The 25,296-nt window shown below is 43.5% G+C and overlaps 1 protein-coding gene across 1 annotated transcript; it reads left to right on the top strand.

The window, feature by feature from the left end:
- The first annotated feature begins 6,737 nt into the window (after nt 1-6,737).
- On the top strand, nt 6,738-24,062 carry ACBD3 (acyl-CoA binding domain containing 3). Its single transcript, XM_067292939.1, has 8 exons — nt 6,738-7,038; nt 14,287-14,428; nt 15,546-15,686; nt 16,438-16,596; nt 18,631-18,805; nt 21,227-21,419; nt 22,232-22,516; nt 23,356-24,062. The coding sequence occupies exons 1-8, from the start codon at nt 6,780-6,782 to the stop codon at nt 23,565-23,567; spliced, it is 1,566 nt and encodes a 521-aa protein (XP_067149040.1). The 5' UTR covers nt 6,738-6,779; the 3' UTR covers nt 23,568-24,062.
- Nucleotides 24,063-25,296: the final 1,234 nt, after the last annotated feature.

Raw genomic sequence — 25,296 nt, 5'->3', positions numbered from 1 at the left:
TCTCTCCACTGAAAAGCATGCATCTGATATTGGAGGAAGAAGGGCAGGTTTCATGCCTGCTTTTGAAAGACAGGTTATCCTGTTGGCTGAGCAGGAGGAGTGACATGAACAGCACCATGTCTTGCACGCACGGCCCTGCTCTTCCCGGGAGACGGCGGAGGGGTCGGTAAACAGCTTTGCAGTGAAATCACCTCTCGGCCTGTTATTTACTGTGCCACTGGGCCCCTGGAAGGCACACGGGCAGATATCGTTCATTTTAAAATAAATCCAAGAGGAAACGAGGCAGGAGGAAGGAGCAGGCATATAGCAAAGCACAGGGTAGGATGTGCCCGGCAGCAGCAGGGGAGCTTGGCACTGGGCCGCGCTGCTCCGTGGGGCCCTTGCAGGGACACGTGTGCGAGTGGGGCCGACCCCGGCCGAGGTACTGCACCTCCACAAGGGCTGTTCAAACAGCGGCGCTGGCTGCTCAGCACCTCAGGGGTGGAAATCATTGCTCTGGCTGTTGATTCGCAGGTTTTTCTGGGCAGATAGCCAAAGATGCAATTGCTAATTGCATCAATTTCCATGTCCTCTCTTCTGTAAAATCAGTGTATTAGAGGTGTTGGTTAAATTCAGGAAGTGCTCAAATTCCCGGCCGTGTCTCAGTTAGCAAAGACTTCTGGATAGCAGTGCTATACTACTTCCTTCAGCTCATGTGCCTGTAAAAGGTGTGGTTGTTTACAGCGTTATACGCCTACAGATGCAATCATATCAGCATAAGATACATTAAACTTCTAGCTAATTTTATTATACTGAACTGAACTGTTCTTTTATGATCACTTGTATCTGGTCTAACTGCATCCATGCTAAGGGATGTTTGCTGTCTCTCAAAATGGAAATATTAAGTGAAGATGGACTTTAGCATGTGTATTATTCCTCAGGACTCGCTCTAGCACTGTGTCAATAAACCTGGTTTCAGCTGTGTTTGCCGACACCGCTGAAAAGGTATTGTCAGACCCTACATCCGATTAACTGTTATACTGCAGCTCTGGTAATAATTTAGAGAAGTCAGTGTAAATGTCACCATAAACCACTACATAAATTGCAAGGCAGCAGCACTGTGCACAGGGCTACCTGCAAAGCACTGACAACTAGCTGAAATTATCCACCTTGCTGTCGGGAGGTCCCAGGAGGGACTGAGGCACACCGGCAAGATTGCAGCTGTACTGCAGTCGTTCAGCGTTGTCCAACAGCATGCGAAACACACACACAGCACTGTGTGCTCCTGGCTGCCAGGCGAGCTTCGACCAAGTTTTAAAGGAGACCTTGAAGGAAAAATCTCTCTTTTTTTTTTCTCCCCTCCATTTTTATTGCTTTCATTACTTAGTAGAAAAACTAAAGCTATTAAATCTGGAGGAGCCTGTGGTGGAGGTCTTACAGAAGGAGATTCAAAGTGCTCTCTGCCTGAACTGAGAAGTAGAAGCATAAAATCTTGATTGGGCTTATTTTTCTCCCCAGAGTTTGTAGGACATGTGAGTTAACAAGTACTAATGAAAAAAGGCAGGTTTAAATGACTTAATAGAAATTGCTCTCAATGTGGTGACATTATACAATTTGTTGTCCCAGAGCTGCCAATATCAGCAGGTCCAAAAACAATTTACTGCACATGCCCAACTGGTTGGCGTACAATCTTTGAGCTTAATGCGTTTTGAACATCTAAAGAGCTACTGAGAAGATCCGTTTGTCACATGTGCAGTAGGGTCACTCTGGGCTGCTAGATTTCAGGAAGACCAATAGGCCACCATGAGAAGCAACTTGGTGGGGGATCATTGGCAAAGCACTGGCAGATATACTGTGCTCCTGTGACAGAGATGTTTTCCATCTCAGTCTTCCAAAATGAAAAAAATTCAATTTCTTTAAAAAGACGGGGATGAGCAAAACTATGAGGGGAGAAAAATATATATATTTATATATACCCTTTAGTCCACCTTATATCAGCCAGAGCAATTTAGAGACATAAGCACAAACTAAATTTGTTTTCCTTTGTGTTATTAGCAGTGCGGGGAGTCCACCATGCTGTAACAGTGCTTCCACAGGTGGTTTTACAGTATAAGATCAACTCCTAAGTAAACTGCTTGTATCCACCTTTTAAGGAAAGGCAGTGTAAATCCAGACAGACAACGAAAGTGCCTGTAATTTAAAGTAAAAGAACTTGACCACTGTCTTTCTTCTGGTCCTAGACTGCTCCATCCAGTAAACTCTCATGAATGGAAAATGAAGACAGCAAAGGAAGAAATCAAACTGTCGTGTTCTGGAAAAGGTAAATCCAGTTACTACTCACAAATGCAATTTAACTGCCAGACCTTGGGGAACTTAAGCCTTGCATTAATCTGATCACCTTCCCAAAGGTACATGTAGCCTTTCCTTCCAGTCACTGCATTTTCCCCTCTCCCAGTGAAAGGCCCGGGAGCGCACCTGTGGGCTGGTACACTTCCAGTAGGTCTGGGAAGGTTGCTCACACTTGTTCTACTGAATGCAGCCATTCCTGGGAAGCTGATAACGATATTTTCGTAATGAATGACTTACATTCACTATTTTCATAGTGAATGATGACTTACATTTCTGAGCCCACAACACAGTGCCAGACCTAGCTGTTCAGATCTGTTCATTTGAGATCATCAAACATTTAGCAATCTTGCTCTAGCAAACAATACATTAGGCCGTATCTTATAAAGCAGGGCTCCTTCCTCTGCTAGCAGCTACTAGGTAAGTGGAAACTCCTTCGAAGGACAGTACAAGCTGGAGGAAGCACCCATGGTTCACTCATCGATACCTAGGGAGGAAGGACCTACGGTCTTTTACCTATGAATACCAGAAGAGTAAAATAGCTATTTGCTTAAGTGGGACTAATCCTCTATGAACATTTTAATGGTTTACTGTACAATAGTAATGAGTGGGTTGGTGGTTTTTGCTGTTAAACATTCACTAGCTTGAATTAAATAATTAATTTGTTATATAAAAAGCTTCTAGGATTACATTTCCTAGTGAAGACCATTGTTGTTGGATTGAGGCTACCTCTTTGGGACTTGAATCTCTTCTGTGTTTTCTTTGCTATGCAGAATCAGTTGTTAGAAGAAATAAATGAATAATTTAATAGCTGAACTTAGCATCTTCATCCTATCTGTGAATTAAGCTAGGGTTTTTCTCAAATGCATAAACTATTGAGAACTCTTTGTCATAATCATTCGGAAAATACTTCTTGATTTATAGGATTCATAAGCAATTCATCGAGGGTGCTAGAAATATGAGGTGTTAGTCATACTGGCTGCGTGCGAAGGCTGGCTGCTCCCTGCAGGACGAGGAGCTGGAAGCCAAGCAGGCCAACGCAGCCGGCAGGGTGAAAGCCCACGGGTTGGGCTGCGGGTGCAGATCTGGGCGCCCAGGGCCCGGTGCAGGCCTGGCTGCAACGCAGCGGGGGCCGTAGCGCAGGCGGGGGCTGAGGGTGAGAGCCTCGGTGGAAAGCAGCTCCCATGGGCTGGGGCTGGGTGCTGGCCACCCAGCCGCGCTGCCCGGGCGCGCTGCCCACAGCCACCGTGGGAAGGGGGCCACCCTCGGCTGCACCCTGAGCCCCCGCAGCCAAACCTCCAGGAGGGCGAGGATGCGCTCAGGGCCCGGTGGTTGCCTGGACAGGTAGCTCCAGGTAAGCTTCTATTTTTTCACTTGATGAATATGTCTTGGATTCCACTCTCTAGTTCAAATAGCCATCTCTACCAGTTCAAAGTTTGCTTCTGGAAAAATATTTTGTCTTTTGTTATTGCCAATAAACTTCTTTCCCAGACCAGGATTTCCTGACTCCTCTCTAATGTGAACCTCCATTTTCTAATATATTATCTCACAGGTATTGCCCTTCCTATACCTGATCAAGCACTCAGATTGTCCACTGGTTGCGTTATCACTCCTTCAGCACTTACTGATGCAATAGTGTGGCACTAATGGTTTCTTACTGTGTTTAGAAATACAATCTGGAAGCAGTGTGAAACAAAGGAGTCAATATAACGTGACCGGCCCGTTCTCCACAGAGAGCTAGGGCTACAGGGGACACGGGCGGAGAGTCACTAAAGGCAAATCTGCGCTGCCCAGTGGCTCTCGGCGCAGAGACCTCAGACTAAGGCAAACCACGCCGCGGAGCTGTGCCAGCGCAGGGCTGGGCCTCAGCTACGCCTTGGCTAGACGTCGCGCTAACAGAGACGTCTTGCTTTCAAGCCTCCAGCTGGTACCTCTCCAAGACACCACGTTGCACTCTGTGGAGAAACCTGCTCAGCTGGCGCCAGCTCACACGCTCTGCCGTGGAATAGCAAAGCTGGCATGAGAAGAGAGGCATAGTCTCACATCTGCTAAGCATACCAAACATTAGCTACAGGTGACATCCTACTATGAGGGAAATCGGTTTTCTGCAATTCTACTACAAATTAGCCCGCCAAGGCAAAGACTGTGGAGCATCTTGGGTTTAGCTTGACCTCCCAACACTTAGGCAAATTTAGGGCTGTCTGGTTCGGGGATAATCTAACATGAAACAGAAGCAGCTCTGTTTTTCCTAGCATATAAAATGAAATAAATATTTCCTTCTACTTGGATGAAACATAGCAAAGCCTATAGGCTCAGTCAGAACTTCAGTTTCTTTTCCTACAAGGATGCATTCTCAAATACACAAATCGGAGTTTCTTAAAGTAGACACTAAACTTAATCTCTCTATGGTTTAAACTGTGGAATGGAATTAATGCCATAATGAAATATTTATGAAGCACAGACTCTGTAAACCAAGCGTGAAATGTGTCAGATGAAAACTTTGAAAAATATAGGTTTTAATAGAAGTAATTTTATAGATGAACTAACAAATCTTTAAGTGAAGCTGGATCTGATGGTGAAATGTCAGACTTGTAAAGCAGAGTGCATGCATGTATGAGGAGATCATTTTATCTGTTCTGCTGTTGATTTGGTACAGAGATAGCACCACATAGTCAGTACTGAGAACAGTGCACCCCTGAAAGCTAGAACTGTCAAAAGAGGGTGACACACCTTTGTTCTGCAGTCTTAGCCAGGAAAAAGCCACGTATAGAGTATTGTGGTTGATCCTCAGTCAAAAACAAAAAAGCCAGTGAAGAAGCTAGAGAGGATTTCCAATCAGTTGTAAAACTTCTTTTAAAGCTTAGATGACTCATCATCTGAATCAAATTCTGCCCCTGTCTGTACACATTTATAGTAAACAGTGTCCCATGTGGCATTCACTCTTTCAAGAAATACAAACTGGAAATGAAGTGCTTTAAATAAAGCTTTACAGTTCTTCTCCCTTTCATCCAAAGACTTCAAAGTACTTTGTAAATATGACTTAATAAAATCTCCTCAGCCTTCCTTAGAGATCAGCACATGGATATACTACCTTGAACGGCAGATAAACTCCTAGACTGAGTGAGTGGCTTCACAGGACAACCCAGGAAACCAGTGGCAGATTCAGGTAAAGAACTGGGGGCTCCTCAACATGCCCTGGTGTTACTGGAGGAAGAGCACAGTTGTAGGGTGCTGTTTCTTTGTATGGGCTTCGTTAAACACCCAGGAGGAACACTGAGCTTCCAAGGTGTGCATTCGGCATCTTGTTTCTGGCGAGAAATGTGACCCAAAGCACTTGACACCTATTCCCGCTTGAAGCCCTGTGACAAGGGTTGCTTGCACTGGGAATCGACTTGCTTGGCTGGGCACAGAACTGTAAAATCACATTCTGACTCTCTCCCCTTGGATAGCATACAATAATAGCATTATTGTGGATAGGGTTTCATGGTCACAAGGGAGCAAGCTAATTGCAGCTATAACTCTTGAAGAAATAATTGCCTTGTACTCTTTTTCTTTCCCTGGCTCATTACTTTCCTTTCTTGCCTCTCTTCTGTGAGGTCTGAAGCATGGTTTCTGAAAGATGAGGAAGAGAGGTCAGTAGCAGACCTCACGCTACCTTAGAGCTGGAGCAGAGGGCTTTTAATGTCTGACATTAAGCTGTTGAAAAATCGTTATTTCCTTCTATAAAGCAACCAAAAAGCGCACACAGCGTTTTCAGCAGCAGTTCCTCCAACCACTCACGTAAACCCCAGTGCTCGGGGTGTTCGGGCTGCCCTGGAGGAGGGCCTGCGATTTAGGGCAGACTGCCCAGGCGCTTCTGGCAGAGGCAGCGCTCGTTTCTTCGGGGGCAGCCCCATTCCCCGCCCCCGGCCATGCCAGCGAGCCCTGGCCAAGAGCCTGCCCGAGGCTACGGCTAACTCCCTTTGCGGGGTGGCGGGGGCATTTCCAGCCCCATTCCCACGGGGAAGGTGTTTGGCCCTGCGCTCGTACCGCAGACAGAGGTAACCCGTGCCCCTGGCGCCGATGCGGAGGGTTCAGAGGCCCTGAAGGAGGCGCAGGAGCATCCCCGGCAGCCGGCAGCCAGCCCCCGGGCTGCGGGGCGCCCCACGCCGCCATCAGGGCTCTGCCCACGCCCGAGCCGCCCCGCGCGGCGCCCAGCGGCCGTTGGCGAGAGGGCGGGGCCTCGGACGGCCGTTAGCGAGGGGGGCGGGGCCGATGGGCCGATGGGCGGGGCCTCTGAGGGGAGCGGCCGTTTGGATGGGGGCGTGGCCTCTTCGGGGGGTGGGGCCTCAGGGCAAGGAGCGGGCGGGGAGCGGCGGTTGGGCGTGGCCGGAAGTTCCGGGTCGGAGGGAACAGGAAGTCGGGACGTGGCCGCTGCAGCGGAGCAGCAGGCGGAGGGCGGGTGGCGGCGGACGATGGCGGCGGTGCTGAGCTCGGACCGGCTCGAGGTCTCCGTGGACGGGCTGACGCTGAGCCCCAACGCCGAGGAGCTGCCGTGCGAGGCGCGGCCGGGGCCGGGAGACGCCGCGGCGGCGGGGCGGAGCCGAGCGGGCCCGGGCGCGGCGGAGGCCGGCGGGGAGGCGGCGGTGGCGGAGGAGGCGACGCTGAGCCCGGAGCGGCGCTGGGGCTTCGCGCTGGAGGAGCTCTACGGCCTGGCGCTGCGCTTCTTCAAAGGTGAGGCCGCGGCGGCGGGGCCTGGACACCCCCCCCCCAAATCCCCCCCGGGGGCCGGGCCCGGCGCAGCGGGTCGGGAGCTGCCGCCGCGCCGGGCCCGGGAGCCGCGGGGAGGCCGGCGCTGGGGAGCTCCGGGGCCGCGGGTCGGGGGGGGGGGGTGCGGCGGGGCAGCGCCGGGGTTTCCCTGCCCCCGGTACCCGGGGCCGGCCCGTGCGTGCGGGGGGAGAGGAGCGAGCAGGCAGTTGGCGGGCCGCCCCGCACCCGCTTTGCGGCGTTGTGGAGGCTCTGCCGAGGACTTGCACCACCCACCCTAAAAACGGAGCAAAACATCCTTGTTCGCAGCATGGGGGGGGGGGGGGGGGGAAGTAGGCGAAGAGCTCCCCTGAGCTGTTGTCAAGCGTGCTGACAGGCAGAGTATTTGCGTGAGATGAACTGTCCTCTCCCCAGGATGCTAGCTTCAAGTCTGGCTTTGCTGTGTCTTGTGCCATCATGATTCCAACTCGCAGCTGTGCACACGAGCCATGAAATATCTGCATGGGTGTAGAGCTGGGATGTTTGCGTTGGGATTCCCTGCAGCCAGGTTTGCTCCTGCAGGAAGCTGAAGGTATCTTGCCATGCTCCCTTCTTAAGAAGAGGAAATCGAGCATGTGCTTGAGGAAGACCTGTGTTCACTGTAGCATTACATTGTACTACACCGTTTGAGCGCCTTGCAGCAATGTGTCACTGTGCTGATTTTTGGACTGCTGCTGCTTAACATAGGGCAAGGAATAGGGAGTCCAGCCATGTGTGTGCAATAGGGAAGGTGTAACGCTGTACTTCGGTCAGCTTTGTGGTGGTCAGTTGTTACCTGACCCCCAGGGAAGCTGTTTTGTCTGAGGGCAAGTGTTTTGGCAGGTGGAAAACTCCACTGTGCTAGAAGGACAAAATTGTTGTCTGTTTTCCTCACCTTGGTTGACTTAGCACCCTGATACTTGTTAGGAGTGTGTAGGACTAAAGCGGGTGTCTTGAGCCCTCGTTCTGTGACCCTGTGTTGATGTGTTTCCAAAAAACATCTGTATCTCAACCATCTTAGTGGTCTGTCTTTTAATAAAGCTCAATTTTAAGATGTTTCAATTTATTACTGTTCCTTTGAGTCGTCAGCAATTTCTTGTAGTGCATGGTTTTGCTTATAAGAGAAAACTTTCCGCTTTGTATGATGTCAGGCTTTCCAAATGAGGACCTGGTTCCTCTAGCCCCATGGCTAGATGGAGTAAAAATCTCATGAAGTCGTTGTTCATTTTCATCTGCGGTTTTTTTGTTGAGCGTGATATAACATGAAGGTTTTTATTTATAGATGTGATGGTGAGTTACTGCAGCTTGTAATATTCAGTTTACTGATTCTGTTAGCTTGTTCTATATCTGGATGGCTCTGAAAAGAATTGGTCTTGTTTCCAAATGGCTTTAGTATATCCACTGTCAAAACAACTGTGGGAGTGGGCATGCTTGTTTAGCAGTCTTGTAGATGCCAAAGAACAAATACAAAGCCCTCTTTTACTTTGGGGGGCAACATATTAGGGATCTGAAGGTTGAGACATATTAATAGGTAAATGCTGAAACAAATGCTTGTTTCTGATAATTTTTCTTAGAACTATTTGATATAAGTTTTTCAAAGATTCCCCCACTTCCAAATTAGTATAGATTTCAGAAAAATGAAGTGCTTTAACACATGATATTAACTACCCACATGACTAGCATGAAGCAAACAAGTGATTAAGGGCAGCACTTGTTTGGGAGAGTGGTGGTATCTGGATCAACTGTGGTTATTGGGATGGAGAGAACTTGGGGTGTGATATTAAAGAAGTCACTGGATGGTGTCAAAGGGTAAGTAGCAATAACTAGTGAAGCGGCTTCCTTTTTTGCCTCTGTGTGTAGACTGAGTTGTCTAGTTGTGGCTCATCATGTACTTTCTTTCTAGAAAAGTTTAATTCTATCAAAACACCTTAGACTTGCTTATCGCAATGACTGCTAACACTTGTCTGTGATGGCATGTTGCATGTAACAAAATAAATTGTTCAAAGTAAAGACAGGGTGGGAGTGTGTATAAACACAGAGTGATGAGATTGAAACTGAGTGAGGATATTAAAGAGACTCAAAAGCTACTTGATTCTGTCTCTAGTAAAGGTTTGCCTCTGAGTCACTTCAACTATCAGGCCTTAGGCTGTGCAGAAGATGTGCTAGGCTTTCAAGCTTCTACAATGGTTTATGAAGAACGCTTTTCAGAATAATAGCATAGAAATAAGATGGTTAGTAATGTTCCAGTCCATTTTTTTTCTGTCTGAAATAAGAGCCTTCCTTATAATACTCACTTTTTTCCTACTGCTCTGTCTAGCCTGGTTCAAAATGACTAGCGTTTTGGCTTCCACTAAAAAAACCTCTTCCATTGTGTTGAATCAGGCTGACAGGAGAAAACACTGCCTATATAGTAATGTTACTGAAATGGGTGGGTGTCTTTGTCGCAGGGGCTGTCTGTAACTGTGTGTGCCCCAGGGCTGTTGATGGGGTAGAATTGTCTCGGCTGGCAGCTTATTGTGCTTGCTGAACTGGTACAAGCTGTGTCAGTGAAGGTAATTTGCTTAAGTTTAAGCTGTGTCCTGCAGTAGAAGGGGCTGGCTTGCATAGATGTACCAGCAAATCTCTGCAAGTATCAACTTGGTTTTACAGTTTTCCATATCGTTTGCTTGGAATATCTTTCTACCCAGCCTTAGATATATAACAGTCCCTGAGTTCATGTGCTGTCTAAAGTGATTTGTAGTGCAGCACATCTGGGTAGACAGCATACAAACCATATCATTTTACTATCTGAAAGCTCTCCTGGTACCCTGAATACTCTAATTTTGTTTGACTGCTCCAAATTATTTCCTCTTAACCCAGCAAGGAGGCATCAAGGACCTTAGCAATACGTCATTCAAAATTTGTTGTTTGACTTCATCTTTTCTATTGTGTGCTAATTTGATAGCATGATTGTAATTCATTAGTTAAGTAGACTTTTGTTTTCAAGAATCTGAAGAACCCTGTATTATGATCTAGATTTGATATGATGTTAAGCTGCAGTGACACTTAACTGGAAGGACAGGTGGATAACTTTTGCTGATACAGAAAATCTTCAGAAGACGACAGCTAGGAATGTAAGAGGATGCGTACCAGGAACTGCAGGCAGTGATTCAGTTTTCACATTTCTCAATTTTGAGCTCGCTCATTAAAACCTTGCAAATGAATAGCATTAGCATGTGTGACTAAAGCATTTAAAAGCAACAGGCAAAAAATAACACTGCAAACTGTTTTCTATTTCTTTCTAGACAACTTGGACTGAATGCAATCCTATGGGAGTTAGCCATTTAGAAAGGGTGTAGTAGGGGAAGTTGGAGTGGATGTTGCAGCGTATTGTGGCACAGTTCTGGCAGCTGAAAAACTTCTGAAGTTACGAAGAAGTAACGATATCTTCTTGCATGACAGTCTTTTCTTCAGCATGTTTGTTAAACTCCCTTGAGTTTGAATTTGTGGTTTTATACCAATTCCTAGTACAGTGACACATAATGGAGAGTTACATCACTATCTGCTTTCCAGTACTGGGTTGTTGGAACAGCCTTATCTCGATGGTATTTGTATGCAATGGTAACAGTGAGCTTCAGGCATACTATTTTTTATCTATACTGCAAGTAAGGTTAGTTGTGTTTTAAGTGCTGTTTTTCTGAAGAATTTAATTGAGTCACTCCCAATGGATCTCTTGTTAGCATCTAAACACAGTGGCAACTGTCAAGGAGAGCTGTAGTTCAAACTGGTAATATTAGGTGTGCAGAGACTTTCACTTGGTGTGTGACAACACAGTAGTTTCACAGCACATGTCCATAAGGTCTAAGCATGCAGTAAGTGGGAGGCAGCCTGTTTCTCTGCATCTTGGGTAAACTACTCATGTCATCAGTGAAGTACATAGGCATTCTGCAGCAACTGCCCATACATAAAGCAACATAGGTCCTCAGCCTGCCTTCATATAACCATACCCTTAATCACTAATTGAGTTTGTCTGGTCTGTTAATGGCTGCTGTTTAAGTGTAGAGCTTGAGATTTGAGAAATTGCCATCTCCAGTGAATGATGGCTTGAAGTAGCATCAGAAAAGAAATCTCTTAAGAATCTGTAAGAAAGCTGAGCCATTCCTCTGGCCTTGGAGGGATGCCTGCTCAGTCAGGAATACCAGAGGCATAGGGAGGGTTGTAGAGTTGCTGGACTGTTGCTTTGTGCATCCTCTAGATTATTCAAATTTGTTCCTTAAAGCTGTTTCATATTCTTCAGCTTCCTGTCAATTGTATTTTAAAATCAAATAACCTATCCAATTTGGTAAGTAGGTAATACTTGAAAGGTGCATTCATGGATACCTCATAAATTCGGCACTTCTCCTACTTGCCTAGACTCACTAATGCTTGCTCTTGGCGTAGTTAACTCTGCAGATGGCTTCAGCTGCTCTAGTTCAGTTTAACTGCAACATTTCCAAATCTTTGGGGTAATTATACAGCACGGTTCATCCTGAAGAATTCAACTGAAAAATAGCTAGTTTACAGCTTCTCCCTTGACTGGCTCTAAATACTTTGCTGAGAGCTTGCTTCTAATCTGCATTATGTACAAGTCGCTGAATGTCTGTCTCTTATTTCTCTCTTTCTTATCTGTCTCTGTTTTCTTCCTATTTTGCTCTTTCTTTCCTCTTCCCTTGGACCACCATTCTTTGTAAATGCAGATTTTGGCTTCCTTTGGTATTTAGGGCTTGAGGTTGGACTTCTGTTCTATGGAAAATGCAGACCTGCTGCTTTTAGCTGCTGAGGGAAACTTTTTTTTTTCCTTAAAGCCCTGTTCAGAAATGGGTTCAAATACTTAGTTGTTAGCCGGCTTAGGCAGCAGTCTAATACAGCAAATGGCTATGTTTATTGACAGACAGCTGTAGATATACAGGTTATACAAGGTGAACTATGCCATAGTGACCCTCTTGAGAAGGATACTTCACACGGAAGCCTAGCAAAAAATAGTTTAGTACACTTGTCAATTGACTTGTTTTTGAGCACCCTACCCCAGAACGCTAAGTATGTTTTCAGAGTGTATGCTATTTATTGGGTACCAAGCACTTCCATTAAGCCCAATAAGCAAGTTCTGAGTTAAATGTGAGTGTGAAGAAACGGAGGGAAAAGCTAAAGGAATATTTGGGGGGCCTGGAAGCAGGAGTCCTGAGACACAGGCGGAGAGCTTACCAAGTTGGCTTGATTGCAGAAAGTGCTGTATACTCAGAGGTGAAGCTGCAGGGCATGATGATTCACATATCAAGGATCACAGATGGTTGAGGGTAGAAGGGATGTCTGAAGATCATCTAGTCCAACCCCGCTGCTCAAAGAAGGGTCAGCTAAACCAGGTTGCTCAAGGCTGTGTCTGGTTTGATTTTGAACGCCTCCAAGGATGGAGACTCCACAGTCTCTCTGGACAGCATCTTCCAGGGCTTGACCACTCTCACAGGAAAAAGCTCTTTTATAAGCAAGTTGAATTTCCTGTGTTTCAATTTGTGCCCAGTGCCTCTCCTCCTTTCCCTGGATACTATCGGGAAGAGTCTGTATCTGTCTTTACATCCCCCTTCTTCCCTATCAGGTATTTTTAGAAATGGATTTTATTGTGGGCAAAGGACTCTTGAAGCAGGAGTAGATGTTTACTGTAAGTTCCTGTGACCCTGGAGAAAGAGCAAATACTTGGGATTCTGAAAAAGAATGAAGTGGCTAAGAGATGAATAAATGTTTACCTTCCCAATTCTTTGATTCTGGCTTCACAACTAATGGCATGCATGTAGTGAGTGATTCCTTGGGATGATTTAACTGATTAAGTCCAATAAGGTACTCGATTTATTCTATCAAAAACATAGCTTCTTGCTGTGACCTGCAAATGCTTTCCCTCTGGGCTTCTGTCTGATTCTCAAGTTTCAGAAGTATTTAGTCTGGGTTTCTCAATAAGCCATAGCACAAGTTTTTCCCTCCTTTTTCTTTCTGAATTTTGTTTCTTTTCCCATTAATAACTCTGACACTTCAGCTGAAAAATGTTGTAACCTGTTAAGTGTCCACCCTAAAGTTTGAATATGAATTGGACTGTTCAGCTTGGGTCTCTGAACAACTTACTCTAAAGTGACCTTTCTGGTAAAAGGAGAGCTGGGAGCTAGCAGCAGCTCTGCCTGTGATTCGCGACTGTGTGTGGAGTGCTATGAAGTACAGTCACATGAACTGTCTATCGTTTGCCTCCAATAAGAGCTTCTTCATTTCGGTCCTTCCAAAAAGAGATGATGCTTATTTGGTTTCCTGTTCAAGAAAAAGGTCTTTTTAACAAGCAGTGTAAATAGTGGCACCTGTTCCTTTGGTTTGTTTTGATGGTTTGTTAAATGTGCTGAGGTAAGTCCTAGGTGACTAATGCATTGACTAATGCATTTAAAATGATGTATGAGAGTCTTTCCTTACCAATAAATCCATGATGTGATCTAACCAGGACTGCTTTAGGAAGCTGTGATATGGAGCCATTGGAAGTTTGGTGTGTCTTTGGGTTTTATGCTGCCTATCTCTTATGGCCAAAGCTCCTTTTGCAGAGAAGCAAAGCATTGATACTGATCGAGTTGCCTCAAAACCTTCTTATCATGAGGGATTATTCCAGCTGCCTTGACAAAATGCAGTAATCAAATTCCCTCAAGGAAAATATCACCTTAATTCTAACTTTTCTTTCTGCAATTTTCCTTGCCTTTAGCTTGCTCTTTATGCCCTTGCATGATGTGAAGAGCATGTGAGGAAAGCAGTCTAAAAGTTATATCTGTCTTCATGGGAAGTCCTTCCCACTCACCTTACAATAGACTTGGCAAACACATTTGAGATCAAGTTCAGAAGCTTTTTAAGTACTTCAGATATATAGATCTGTATGGTATGATCATTTAATTAACAAATATTTATACAATATCTTGCTAGCTGTGATTCACTCTAGATGGTATGAACAAAACACTTTAAGCTTCAGCAGCTAAAGTTAGATGTGTTTCTTCTGGACAAATCTATTTGAATAAAACTGACTGAACTCGTCTAACCTTCTGTGATTTGTATCTTTCTTAATTATGTTTTTACAGAAGAAATCAGAGTAACAGTTATACAGAGCACTCTCACTGTGTGTTTAATTGCTTAATCATTATAGTGAAATTTTCTTTTTCTCCTCTACAGAAAAAGATGGCAAAGCCTTTCATCCAACATATGAAGAAAAACTCAAACTTGTTGCACTGCACAAGCAGGTTCTGCTGGGACCTTACAATCCTGACACTTGCCCTGAAGTTGGTTTCTTTGATGTGCTGGGGAATGATAGAAGGTAAAAAAAGACTGTTGCTCTCGTTGATCTTAACTCTGCTTTTTGTGTCTGAGGCAAATGTCCTCCAGAATTCAGCAGTAGTAAAACAAGTATGTGGGTTGCCTCAATAGGTATGTATGGTAGTGGAAAGTGAGAGGGGCCTCTTCCAATATGTCTTAAAAATCTGAGCTATGGTATGGTAAAGGAGCTAACAGAAGAACATTTGGTTTTTAGCTTAGCTGAAGCACTAGGAAAAGCTGCTGTGCTGACCATCTAGTTTTTCATAGCAGTTGAAGATTTAATTAGGTCTGCATTAAAGTGCAAGCCCATGTTTCCTGCTCCTAACTCTGCTTTGCACTGGAGTTACTGCTGGCAAAAGGTTTGGCCTGTTGTAGAAGTATTTGCCAGAGCCATTCTGTTAATATCAAGGGTAGCTTCTGAAATCAGATACCTGTTGGAATCAGACCCTGAGTAAATTTTGGCAAGATGAGGGCAGTCTCAGACAGGTCTCCTGTATTCCTTGCAGTTCAAGCTACAGTTTTTTTTCTTGTTTCTTGATGCTATTTCTGCTTGTAAAGGCAATGTGCAGCACAGCATAGGCATCTCAGACCTGGACTCTGTGCACTGCTTTTTTCCCAAGTGGACTTAGCCTTTTCTTCAGAAAACCAAACTGTTGTATTCGATTAACTTAAGCACTGTAATCGATGATTGTCCCAGTGTTTGTTCATCTGGGAAAGTGTATACTTTTTCCTATAGACTAGAGTGAAAGAGGGCTGAAGAATATTTCAGGTTCATTTGCCAGTTCATTTGTATTTTGGAAATTTTAGAATGCAGTGTAGAATTCTAAGTAGGGCTGATGGTATGTGTTAGATTTTCTATAAGCACTCAGTTATGTCTGTCTGAAACTGCTCTCTTCTGCCTGCACCAGGAGAAATGAGATCTACAGGTTTAAGGTCTCACTTCAAATGGGAAAAAGCTGTTGGTTCTCTGAAACAACATATGATGCAGTTCGATCCCTGGTCTCAACTCTCCCCCCCCCCCCCAAATGCTGGACTAGGGGTTCACTACTGACTTAAAGAATTGAGTCTTCTGTTTTCTTAGCTGATGATTTCTCTCTCTCTCTCTCTCTCTCTCTCAGGAAGGAATGGGCTGCCCTTGGAAACATGTCAAAGCAAGAAGCTATGACAGACTTTGTTAAGCTCCTAAATAGGTGCTGCCACTTGTTCTCAACTTATGTCACTTCCCATAAGATAGAGAAAGAAGAACAAGAAAAGAAAAGGTAATATTTGAATTTCTTGGTGTAGGGGAGTATGTTGAGTCTTGACCTGCAGGCAGTGCCACAGCCAACTTAGGTTGAAGCCTTTTGGGGAAGAGAGATGCTTCCAGTTCAGATGGCTGTGATACCATTTGCTCTGTTTAAGTTGTCTTACTTTGTCAGTAATGAATGTTTCCAAAGTGAAGACATACCTAGAATATCTTAAAGGAACTTTTTTCATTCTACTGATACAATAGTCTGTTTTTAAGAAAAATATACTTCACACAATCCTCCATGTTATATCAATTGACTAAGTAGCTACTGAACATGAAATCATCAGGTGTTTAAAACTACTCTTCCCTTTTGGGTTAGCCACTTGACAAAGGTTGATCTTTTACACATCATGTGATTATTAAATAGTATCTGTAATTTAATGACTGTATTTTGAAGCCTGGAAGATATGTTAGAGCTTAAGGTTTCAAGACTTTTTTCCCTATGTTGTCTGCTACGGGTAGCATGGTAATAGGTTAGAATGAACATTAAATTATAATACAGAATGTATGCTTGTCATATTGCTCAGTGCAGTAAAACCAAACAGTAATAGATTTTCTTTTTGTGTGCAATAAGAAAGTTCTCCTGTCAAGTTGAAGTGGAAGGAGATGATGTGAAACAGAAAGTCTTACTGGGCAGGTGAAAGGCAGGTTACAGCATGTTGAAAATAACTCATCCTAGGACTGTAGGAACGCTGAAATAGTTTATTGGGTGGATGTTGCAGAAGAGAAGAGGAAGAACGAAGGCGTCATGAAGAAGAAGAGCGTGAGCGTTTACAAAAAGAAGAGGAAAAACGTAGGCGGGAGGAAGAAGAAAGACTGAGAAGAGAAGAAGAGGAAAGGAGGAGAATAGAGGAGGAGCGGCTTCGGATGGAACAACAGAAGTGAGTAGCTAAAATAAATAAGACTTCGAAGAAAATAACTGTCTTGCATTTGAGACAGTTGTCTCTAATTCTGTTGTTTAAATAGTTATGCTAGAGTTGAATACCTGAAATTCAGAGTACTTGAGTCTGACAGTGGCTTTTGCAGTCCTAAGCTAGGAGAGACAGTTTGTAAAGAGTAACTCTCTTGCCATATTACTGTGTGCAAAGCTGCCGGAGAAGCTATGTCCGAAGTGAAGCTCTGTTTGGGGATCTATAGGCCTATGGGCTGCACTTCTTGAAAACTTGTGGCTCTGCTTCTCAAATGATTAATGCTGCTCTCAACTGAGCAGAATGCGAGCATCCATCTGGAAATGTTATGTGAACTTTGACTTGAAAGTTTCTTTCCCTTCACAGAATACAAAACCTTATAAAAGGATAGCTGTAATTCTTTTTTCCATGCATGGGCTGAAATTTTTCTAACTTGGGAGCCTTAACACTCTCTCCTTCAAGGTGCTCCCCTTCTAGAAAATGTGAAGTGTCTACAGATCTCATCTGTATGTTGGCAGTCACTGGCTCTTAGCACCTTTCTAAAAGGAGTCCAGAATTCACTTTTAAATGTGCTTAAGCTCTGTCTGTAACCCCTGTTAATCTAGTTATTTAGAATGTATAGCTCTAGTTCTGTTCTGTTGTTCGCATATGTACCCAGATGCTGAAAACGTGGATCCCGCATTGCACACTTAGTGTTTAAGAGAATAATAAATCATCAAAGCTGCTCCTCACCTATAGGTAACACTTTACCATAGTAAAAATGTCTTTGCAGGGGGTGCCTCTGAAAGATCCCATGTTTGCTATGTAGTGATTTTGAAGAGGGAGCAAATAACTAATCCACAAGTCTTGCTGCTTTATTGTTTATTTAACATGGTGAGGGCCAGAGGAGTGCAAAATACAAGCGTAAGTAAACAGGCAATACAATCAAAGTTGTGCAGTGTTAAGTAACAGGAGATGGGGTATGCCTTGAAATTCAGAGAAATTTTTTGTAACATGACAAGAAGTCACATAAGTGGTTGTAGGAGGTTAGAGGTAAAGAATTTAGGCAGAAAAGGGATTTGAGTATGCATATACAGGTCAAGTGTATTCAGAGTGGTTACAGTTTGCTAAGGGGTGGTTGCACCTTGCCTTTTAGGACACATCAGTCTAATAATAGAGCTTGCTAGAGGATGAGTTTTGGGGAGGGAAGAAGGGTGAGAAAAAAGAATTCCTCTTGTATTTGTATGATACTGGCTTCCTCTGAAGCGTCAATAGCTGGTCACTGATGGACATAGGATGTAGGACAAAATGGACACTGGGCTAGGTAGGTTTTTTATATAACTTCTGTTAGCCCTTTGGAGAGAGGAGGAAAACCGAGTCCATGTGTAGTTAACCCATCTGTTCCTCCTGAAGTATCAGCAGTTCAGTCTGGAGCTACAGCCATCCTATTTCACAGTGCTTTTTGTCTGTTCCTCAGTTGGGCCAGTCAATCATGCTTCTCATATCTGGTTGCATATTGTCCTGGGAAATTAACATAGTAGTGTAATGTGTTCTCCTTAGTCTAAGCAAAAAGTGTTGACATGCAGTGCTACAGCAGTACCACTATTTGTAGAAGGACTGCTAGGATAGTTTCTGCATGTTTTCCTGAGCACCCAAATGTGTGGTTTTCCCACCTTGCTTCTCTCTGAGAAGTTCAGTAGTGTATTTTTTCTAGTGCTTCCTTTTTAACTTTATCAGGCTACAGACCAAGAATTATGCAAGAGGTTTTTGGGTTTTGGGGGGTTTTTTTACACTTGAATTTTCAAATATTAGGTGGAAATTGTTGCTGCCTTGTTTATATTTTCAGCAGATTTTTAGATGGAAGAAGTCCCATTTGCATAATCCCTGGGCTCTGTTCCGTTACATAGATTTGTTTTGACTGGTTCATGCAAGAATTGAATTAACTGTCTTTGAGGCTGCTTAAATACAGAGATTTCCCCAGTACCCTCAGCAGCTTGTAATCTTCATGCCCTCCTCTCACCAATCTAGGCAACAGATAATGGCAGCACTGAACTCCCAGACCGCCATTCAGTTCCAGCAGTATGCAGCCCAGCAGTATCCGGGCAACTATGAGCAGCAGCAGATCCTAATTCGACAGCTCCAAGAACAGCATTATCAACAATACATGCAGCAGTTGTATCAAGTCCAGCTTGCACAGCAACAGGTATGATGGGCCACCTGAGAAACTTAGATTGTGTGTTCAGTGTCCCAGGCTGTCTTTGGGAGATGTTAACTTGTCTACCCCTATCCCCTTTAAAAGATAATTGTTACAAGGAGAGGCAAAAAATTTTATTAATGTTGCTTCAGATTCAAATACTAAAGCCCTAAATCTCTTAATCTAAATCAAATACTAAATCTCTTCCAGTAGATTTCTGAAGCATCTGTTAACCAAGAATATTCTAAGCAGCCTTTAATAACTCTATTTGTTGTTACAATTCTTGGAGGCCAAACACTAAGCTCTCTGCTGTGGCATCTGTGCACAAGTAATTTAATGGGTATACATACCAGTGCATTGAGCACAGGCCTTCAAGTGATTGACCGTACATGTATCCCACTCAAGGGTCTCTGGAGCACAGCAGCCTTTGGTCAGCTGTGTGTTTCCAGCTGAATGTGCATGCAGCACTGTCTCACCACTTCTGGGTTTGAGGTTGCACCTTCCTGTCCACTTCTCTCCCCTGACTTCTCTCCCCTCTTACATCTGTCATCAGGGATTAATACAGTTTGCTTGCCTGCGGTTTGTATTTCCTGTGGCAACAGGTGGCAGTAGTACTTGACTTCTGTGCAAGAATTTTGTGCCTGGGCTTGAAAGTTTACTACTTCTTTGTTTAGGGGAATCTTGTATCTCTGGTAAACGTGCTTTATTCAGATCTCAAACTATTTTGAAGATCAAAGATATCCCTCTAAGTGTCTTCAACAGATGGTAAAACAGACTTCGTGTCTCTAACATCTGACCTCTGTGTGGAGGACCTGATTCTTAAATGGCCTATATCTGCCAGTCTGAGGTCTACTTTTCTTGAGCTGAAGGCTTAAAATTCAGTAACTGATTTTCTGTGAAGTCATTTGTAGTTTGAAGAGACTGCCCTCAGCAAAGAGCTTTCCCAAGGAAGGGACAGAGTTGAAGTGGTATAGGAAAGCTAGAGGCTTCCTGCCCTGTTACTGCTGAAGCTTAACAGCACCTTGGTACCAATGCTTTGGCATCATAGTAGTAAGCAAAAGCTACCGCCTCATCAGCCTTACCCTCAAAGCCTTCTGTAATTGATACTACTCCCTTGAGACTAAGGTGTCAAAGACACTGCCTGTTTTCTTCAACGCTATCAACACCGCTCCTTTCAGTCATAGCTGTCTGCTTGTAACAGTGCTAAGATTATCTAACTCTACTTCTGATGCTTTCCTCGAGGCAAAGGTAGCCTCCATAATGCTTCTGGAATACTTTCCTTTTGGATGCCCATAACTTGGGCACCTTCAGGATCTGTTAGTGCAGTTAAAGTGCTGTTCTGTCCTGGTTGCTTCTAGATCAGGTTTTGATATGATTAATTTTGGAAAGGCTGTACGGAATAGTTTTCTAGATAAGTTCTCACCACTTTACATTGAATCACTGGAACTCTCTGTAATGAAGGTAGATCTGGGCAGCGTTTGTACAATTGATCGTTTGAAATGTCACTGACTATATTGTCATCTTACTCTTTCAGAATATCTACATTGCATTCATTCATCAAAATGATATGCTTATTAGGTGGTTCTTTAAAGAACAGTACTGTCAATTATACCTTCTGCCCTATCCCAACAAAAAAGCATATGTAATCTCTTCTTACTGATAACTCTGAGGGGAAAAATAAGCCTTGAAGCTAAAGGGATAAGGCATCCTGCCTAACCCCAAAAGAATGGGTGTTACCCGGTATAATCTTATCTTAGGTATGTTTAATCCTTTGCAGAGGCACAGCATGATAAATTCTATCTAAAGAGTTTCCATGTGCATAAGTCATCTTCTATTAGAACGCCTTTGTGCTTTAATAACCCTCTTCCCAGCTTGCTTGCAGTCCTTCTGACTCTTATGTTGCCTGCATTCAAATTAAATAACTGCCTTTCTCAGGCTCCATGGATTTGATAGAGAGCCCTTTTGAGTAAGTTAACCCACCAACTGGCAAAGTAATTAATAGACCTTAAATATATATATATATATATTTTTTTTTTTCTAAGCTGGATGATCCCAAGCCAGAAAACTTTCAACCACCAAGTAAAAACCAGCAAATAAATCGTTGCTTCTGTTTTTAAATTAAATCTTATAGAAGTTACTGAAATGCCCAGCTTTCGTGGTTAGGTGTAACAGCTTACTGTGCATGCTCTAGTTAACTTCCAAGTTGAGTCTTTCAGCTCAGGTTGTATCCAGCGGGCTGGAACAGAGTGATTAGACTTCTGTGATACTGAGTACATGTAATACTACTCAGTAATGTGTGCTGCTCCTGCTTTCTCATATCACCTCACGGGGTGAAGGGGAGTTTTTTTTTTAATTGCCATTATACCTTTTGCTAGAAGACAGATGTCTCGGGACTACTATGTTTACTTGATTTAATTTCTCTCGTTTTAGGCAGCCTTACAAAAACAGCAGGAGGCAGTAGTGGCAGCAGCAGGGACGCCTCTGACTACTGCATCGATGGTGAATGCGCCTGCCCCAGGGGACATCCCATCTATTAATGGGCAGGCCAGTGCGCACACAGACAGCTCTGAAAAAGAGCTGGATCCAGAGGCTTTGGAAGAAGCATTAGAGAATGGACCAAAAGGTAGGGTGAACTAGATTCCTTATTAAATAACCTCAAAAGCCTTCATTAGGACACAGATATATCTTGGGTATGATCACGGTGGCTCTTTGCTTGGCTTGTTGGGTTGTGCAAGAGCTAGGTTTGATTCCTGGGTCTGGTTTCTCTCAAGGCAAAATATATTGCACAGAAAAAAAACAGCTTTTGGGGGAAAGAAAGATGAAGCAGTGAAAGCATTTCAAGTGAAGACGTAGATGGGATCCAGAACTGCCTTTAGCTCTTGGCTGAGCTGTGAAAGTGGGAGATGGAAAAGCAGCCTCCCAGCAGCTTTCCTATCACTCTTATCTCTGGATGCATCTCCTTACTTTGATCCAGAATCAGTAGCCCTCAAAAGACTTGCTTAGATCCTACTAAGGGACCAATGCTAACATGATTCAGTTCTGTCTTAGTCAGTATTTGACAATTTCTAGACAAGTTCTTAACCTCTGGTTCTATTGCATTTATACGTCCTTCCAAAGAAAGGTTCTGTATAACGTAGCCCCAGTGCCATTAGCAGTACCTCTATCTTGAGTTATTTTTGCATAAGCGCTGTCAGTGTAAATGTGATGAATGGGTAAGCTGGTGGGATTTAAGCATGCAGTGTTATATCCAGACTTGCACTGCATTTCATAAAAGTTTGAGCCCTGTTAAAAGATGCATTTCTTCAGTAGGAAAAGATAACCACTTAGAAGCAGCTCTGCTTGTGGCTCCTGAGTGCCCCTAAAACACACTTCAGCATACAACATAAATAACTTTGAGACAAATACTTAACTGAGATATTTCTCACTCTTCTCTAGATTCTGTTCCAGTGATAGCTGCTCCATCGATGTGGACACGACCCCAGATAAGAGACTTCAAGGAAAAAATTCGGCAGGATGCGGACTCTGTGATCACAGTGGGCCGAGGAGAAGTGGTTACAGTTAGAGTACCAACTCACGAAGAGGGGTCTTACCTCTTTTGGGAGTTTGCTACAGACAATTATGACATTGGTTTTGGGGTGTATTTTGAATGGACAGACTCCCCTAATACTGCAGTCAGTGTGCATGTCAGTGAATCCAGTGATGATGAGGATGAAGAAGAAGGTAAAGATGCTTATTTATATGAACTTCCAGTCTTGCAAAACTTGCCATTTGGAAAAAAAACAGCTGATTCTGCCTTGTGTAATCTCCTGGTTCCCCAACTCTGCAGTGCATGGCTTTCATCTAGCTGGAATCTTTCTTCAATTTCAAATTGAAAGTAAAATTCTGAAAGTAACTTCAAATGTTTCATTTGATCACTGATAGGTTAAAGCAGGCAAAGGGAGGAAAAAATCCTTTTCCTATATTTCGCTTACTCCTTAGTGTGCCCTCCTGTGCTTTGTCCAATTCGGCTGTTCCATAGGCTAGAGTGATACCAGTGCTGTAACTGCAGAACTGCTCTGACACAGGAAGCAGTGGCCTTCTGGACTGTTTCTACTAAGTAGTCAGCAGTAGCAAGTATATCAGAAGACAAATGGCAATCAGTCAACCTGTGGAATGGCTTAATGAAAACTGGGTGCTTGGCATCTCTGAAAAATGGCCCAGCTGTGGTGCGGAGGGGAGATGGTTTGTTTTAATAACAAACTGTAAAATTCATAATAAAGCAGTGTCCAGATTGAATCAGAGGCAAACTGGCCTTTCATCAGATGCAGTTTTGCAAGGGTAAATGGATAGATTGCTCCATTGCAAGGGTAGCAGTCGCACTTTTTTAGTATAGTGGTGGAGTAAAACGCAGAAACTTTGTGCTTATTGTTGCTCCTGATTTTTGAATGCTTTATCTCCTGCCTTTATGAACTCTTCCTCCCCTGTCATCTCCCTTCCCCCCCGCCCCTCCACCCCAAGATCTGACTTTCAGTTGTAAAGTATGCACCTCTGTTAACTGACTTTTTTTTTTTCCCTTGCAGAAAATACTAGCAGTGAAGAAAAAGCCAAAAAGAATGCCAACAAGCCTCAGCTAGATGAAATTGTGCCTGTGTACAGACGAGACTGTCATGAAGAAGTGTATGCTGGCAGCCACCAGTACCCAGGGAGAGGAGTTTATCTCCTTAAATTTGACAACTCCTACTCTCTATGGAGGTCAAAAACAGTTTACTACAGAGTTTATTATACTAGATAAAGGTGTGGCTGTTCCTGATGCTGGGCTGTGCAGAAGATGTCATTTTATTTGGAATTTTCTTCAAGCATAACGGATCCTCTTGAGTCTGTGTTTTATCCTGTCTGTATCTGTATGGTTTGTGTGAACTTTAACAAGTAGACACTGGGATCTTCCTGCTCCATGACACTAATGCATATTGCATTGGGCTTAACATGGGATCTCCCTAGGCCATTTGGGTGCTGGAGTTAACCAGTGGAAGTCATTGGCTCCAGTGCTAAAGTCACACCAGTTGCATCTGTAAAGCCTCATGTGAATGGGGGAGGGAATTGCTGGATCATTGGCTGGGTGACCTGATGTTTCCACATCTGGATGCTTTTGAATAACTTGTTAACAGTTAATTTAAAGGTCCCATCAATAACTGGTAGATTTGGATGCAGTTTGCTGTGTAGCAAGTTTCTCTTAACTGTAATTGAATGTCAGATTTTTACACCATTAAAACTTGAAACTTTAAGTTGATGCAGTTTAGAAACAAGTTGTCTTGCTTCTGTCCTCATTGAAGAAGAAACATTCAATTCCTTGAACCAGTGTAGTGACTAAGATGAACAGTATCCTGAAAGTACAGTAAATAACCTCTTACTTCTGAAGACTTAAACTGAACAACAATTAAAAGTATATGTAACAAGTAGAACCTTAATCATTCTGCCCTGCTGCTAACCCTAGAATTAAAAATCCTTTTGGGGAAGGAATTGACTTTGAACTGGGGCACAAATTTTCTTTTTTTTTTAATGGGGTAGACTTTAAAACTGAAGTCGGTTTTCTGCACAACTTTCTGGTGTGTCTGTTTTTTTGTAAACCTGAGTGAACACATTGTGCATCTGAAGAATAGTAAATCACTTCGGTAAAGTGTAGGAATTAATGTTGCACTAATTATGGAAATCGCTGCCAGTCCATTTTAATCTGAACTGGTGGTTCTGCAGTGCAAACTTTCTGCTTTAATCTGTAACTTTTGGCAGAAAGCCAGAATGCACATACAGATATCTAATAATGTAGCTTTAATTCTCAATTTCGTATGTATGGATGGGGCATTTTCATATTTTGTGTAGTGGAAAAATGCAGATGGTTACTTGGCTCATAGATGCAGTAATAATCCGCTGTCCTTGGAGCCCTGCACCCAAGGGGTGAAGATTACAAAGATGACTTGTATAAGTGCTCTCTGCATGGGTAATGCACTTTGTTACTGAAAGAAATTGGTTGCTTTGGGTCTGTCTGATGGGTTCTTGCAGTAAGATTTCCATTGATTAGCTGCAGCATGTACAGTTCCACAGCAAATGATTTTGCATTTGGGGGACTTGTTTGAATAATCAGTTTGTACATACATGATACTTTACTTTTCTCATACCAACTGTGGAGATACTTCTCCTAGAGTGCTTAACTTGTCATCTTGCGTTTGGTTCAGCAACACCATACCAGCTTATAGCTAGTTAGTGCTGCTTTATCCAAAAACACTGTACAATGTTCTGCTCTTGTGTACATACAGTATATAAACCATGAATTTAGAAAGTACCTTGCTTTTAAAGAAAACTGTATTTAATGTAAAAAAAGAAAAAAAACTTTTAAAAAGGCAGGCACTAATATATTTCTTCCAGTCTTCAATTTAGATTTTTGTCCATACAAAAAATGTTATGACTTTTTCCTCTAAGAATAACTGTTCTTGGGAGTGGTGTTTGTTGCTTTAAATGGCAGCACATAC

The sequence above is a fragment of the Apteryx mantelli genome, chromosome 3 (assembly GCF_036417845.1).
Source record: "Apteryx mantelli isolate bAptMan1 chromosome 3, bAptMan1.hap1, whole genome shotgun sequence".
NCBI classification, from domain to species: Eukaryota; Metazoa; Chordata; class Aves; order Apterygiformes; family Apterygidae; genus Apteryx; species Apteryx mantelli.
The sequence above is the reverse complement of the archived record's forward strand: the minus strand, read 5'-3'. Positions and strand labels throughout refer to the sequence as shown.

What these genes read in the sequence shown, in the direction of transcription:
- ACBD3 (XM_067292939.1), top strand. Translation starts at nt 6,780, where the DNA reads ATGGCGGCGGTGCTGAGCTCGGACCGGCTCGAGGTCTCCGTGGACGGG. An exon ending in GTGCTGGGGAATGATAGAAG is followed by an intron (nt 14,429 to 15,545) that starts GTAAAAAAAGAC and finishes TCTCTCTCTCAG; the next exon opens with GAAGGAATGGGCTGCCCTTG. An exon ending in TCCAGCTTGCACAGCAACAG is followed by an intron (nt 18,806 to 21,226) that starts GTATGATGGGCC and finishes CTCTCGTTTTAG; the next exon opens with GCAGCCTTACAAAAACAGCA.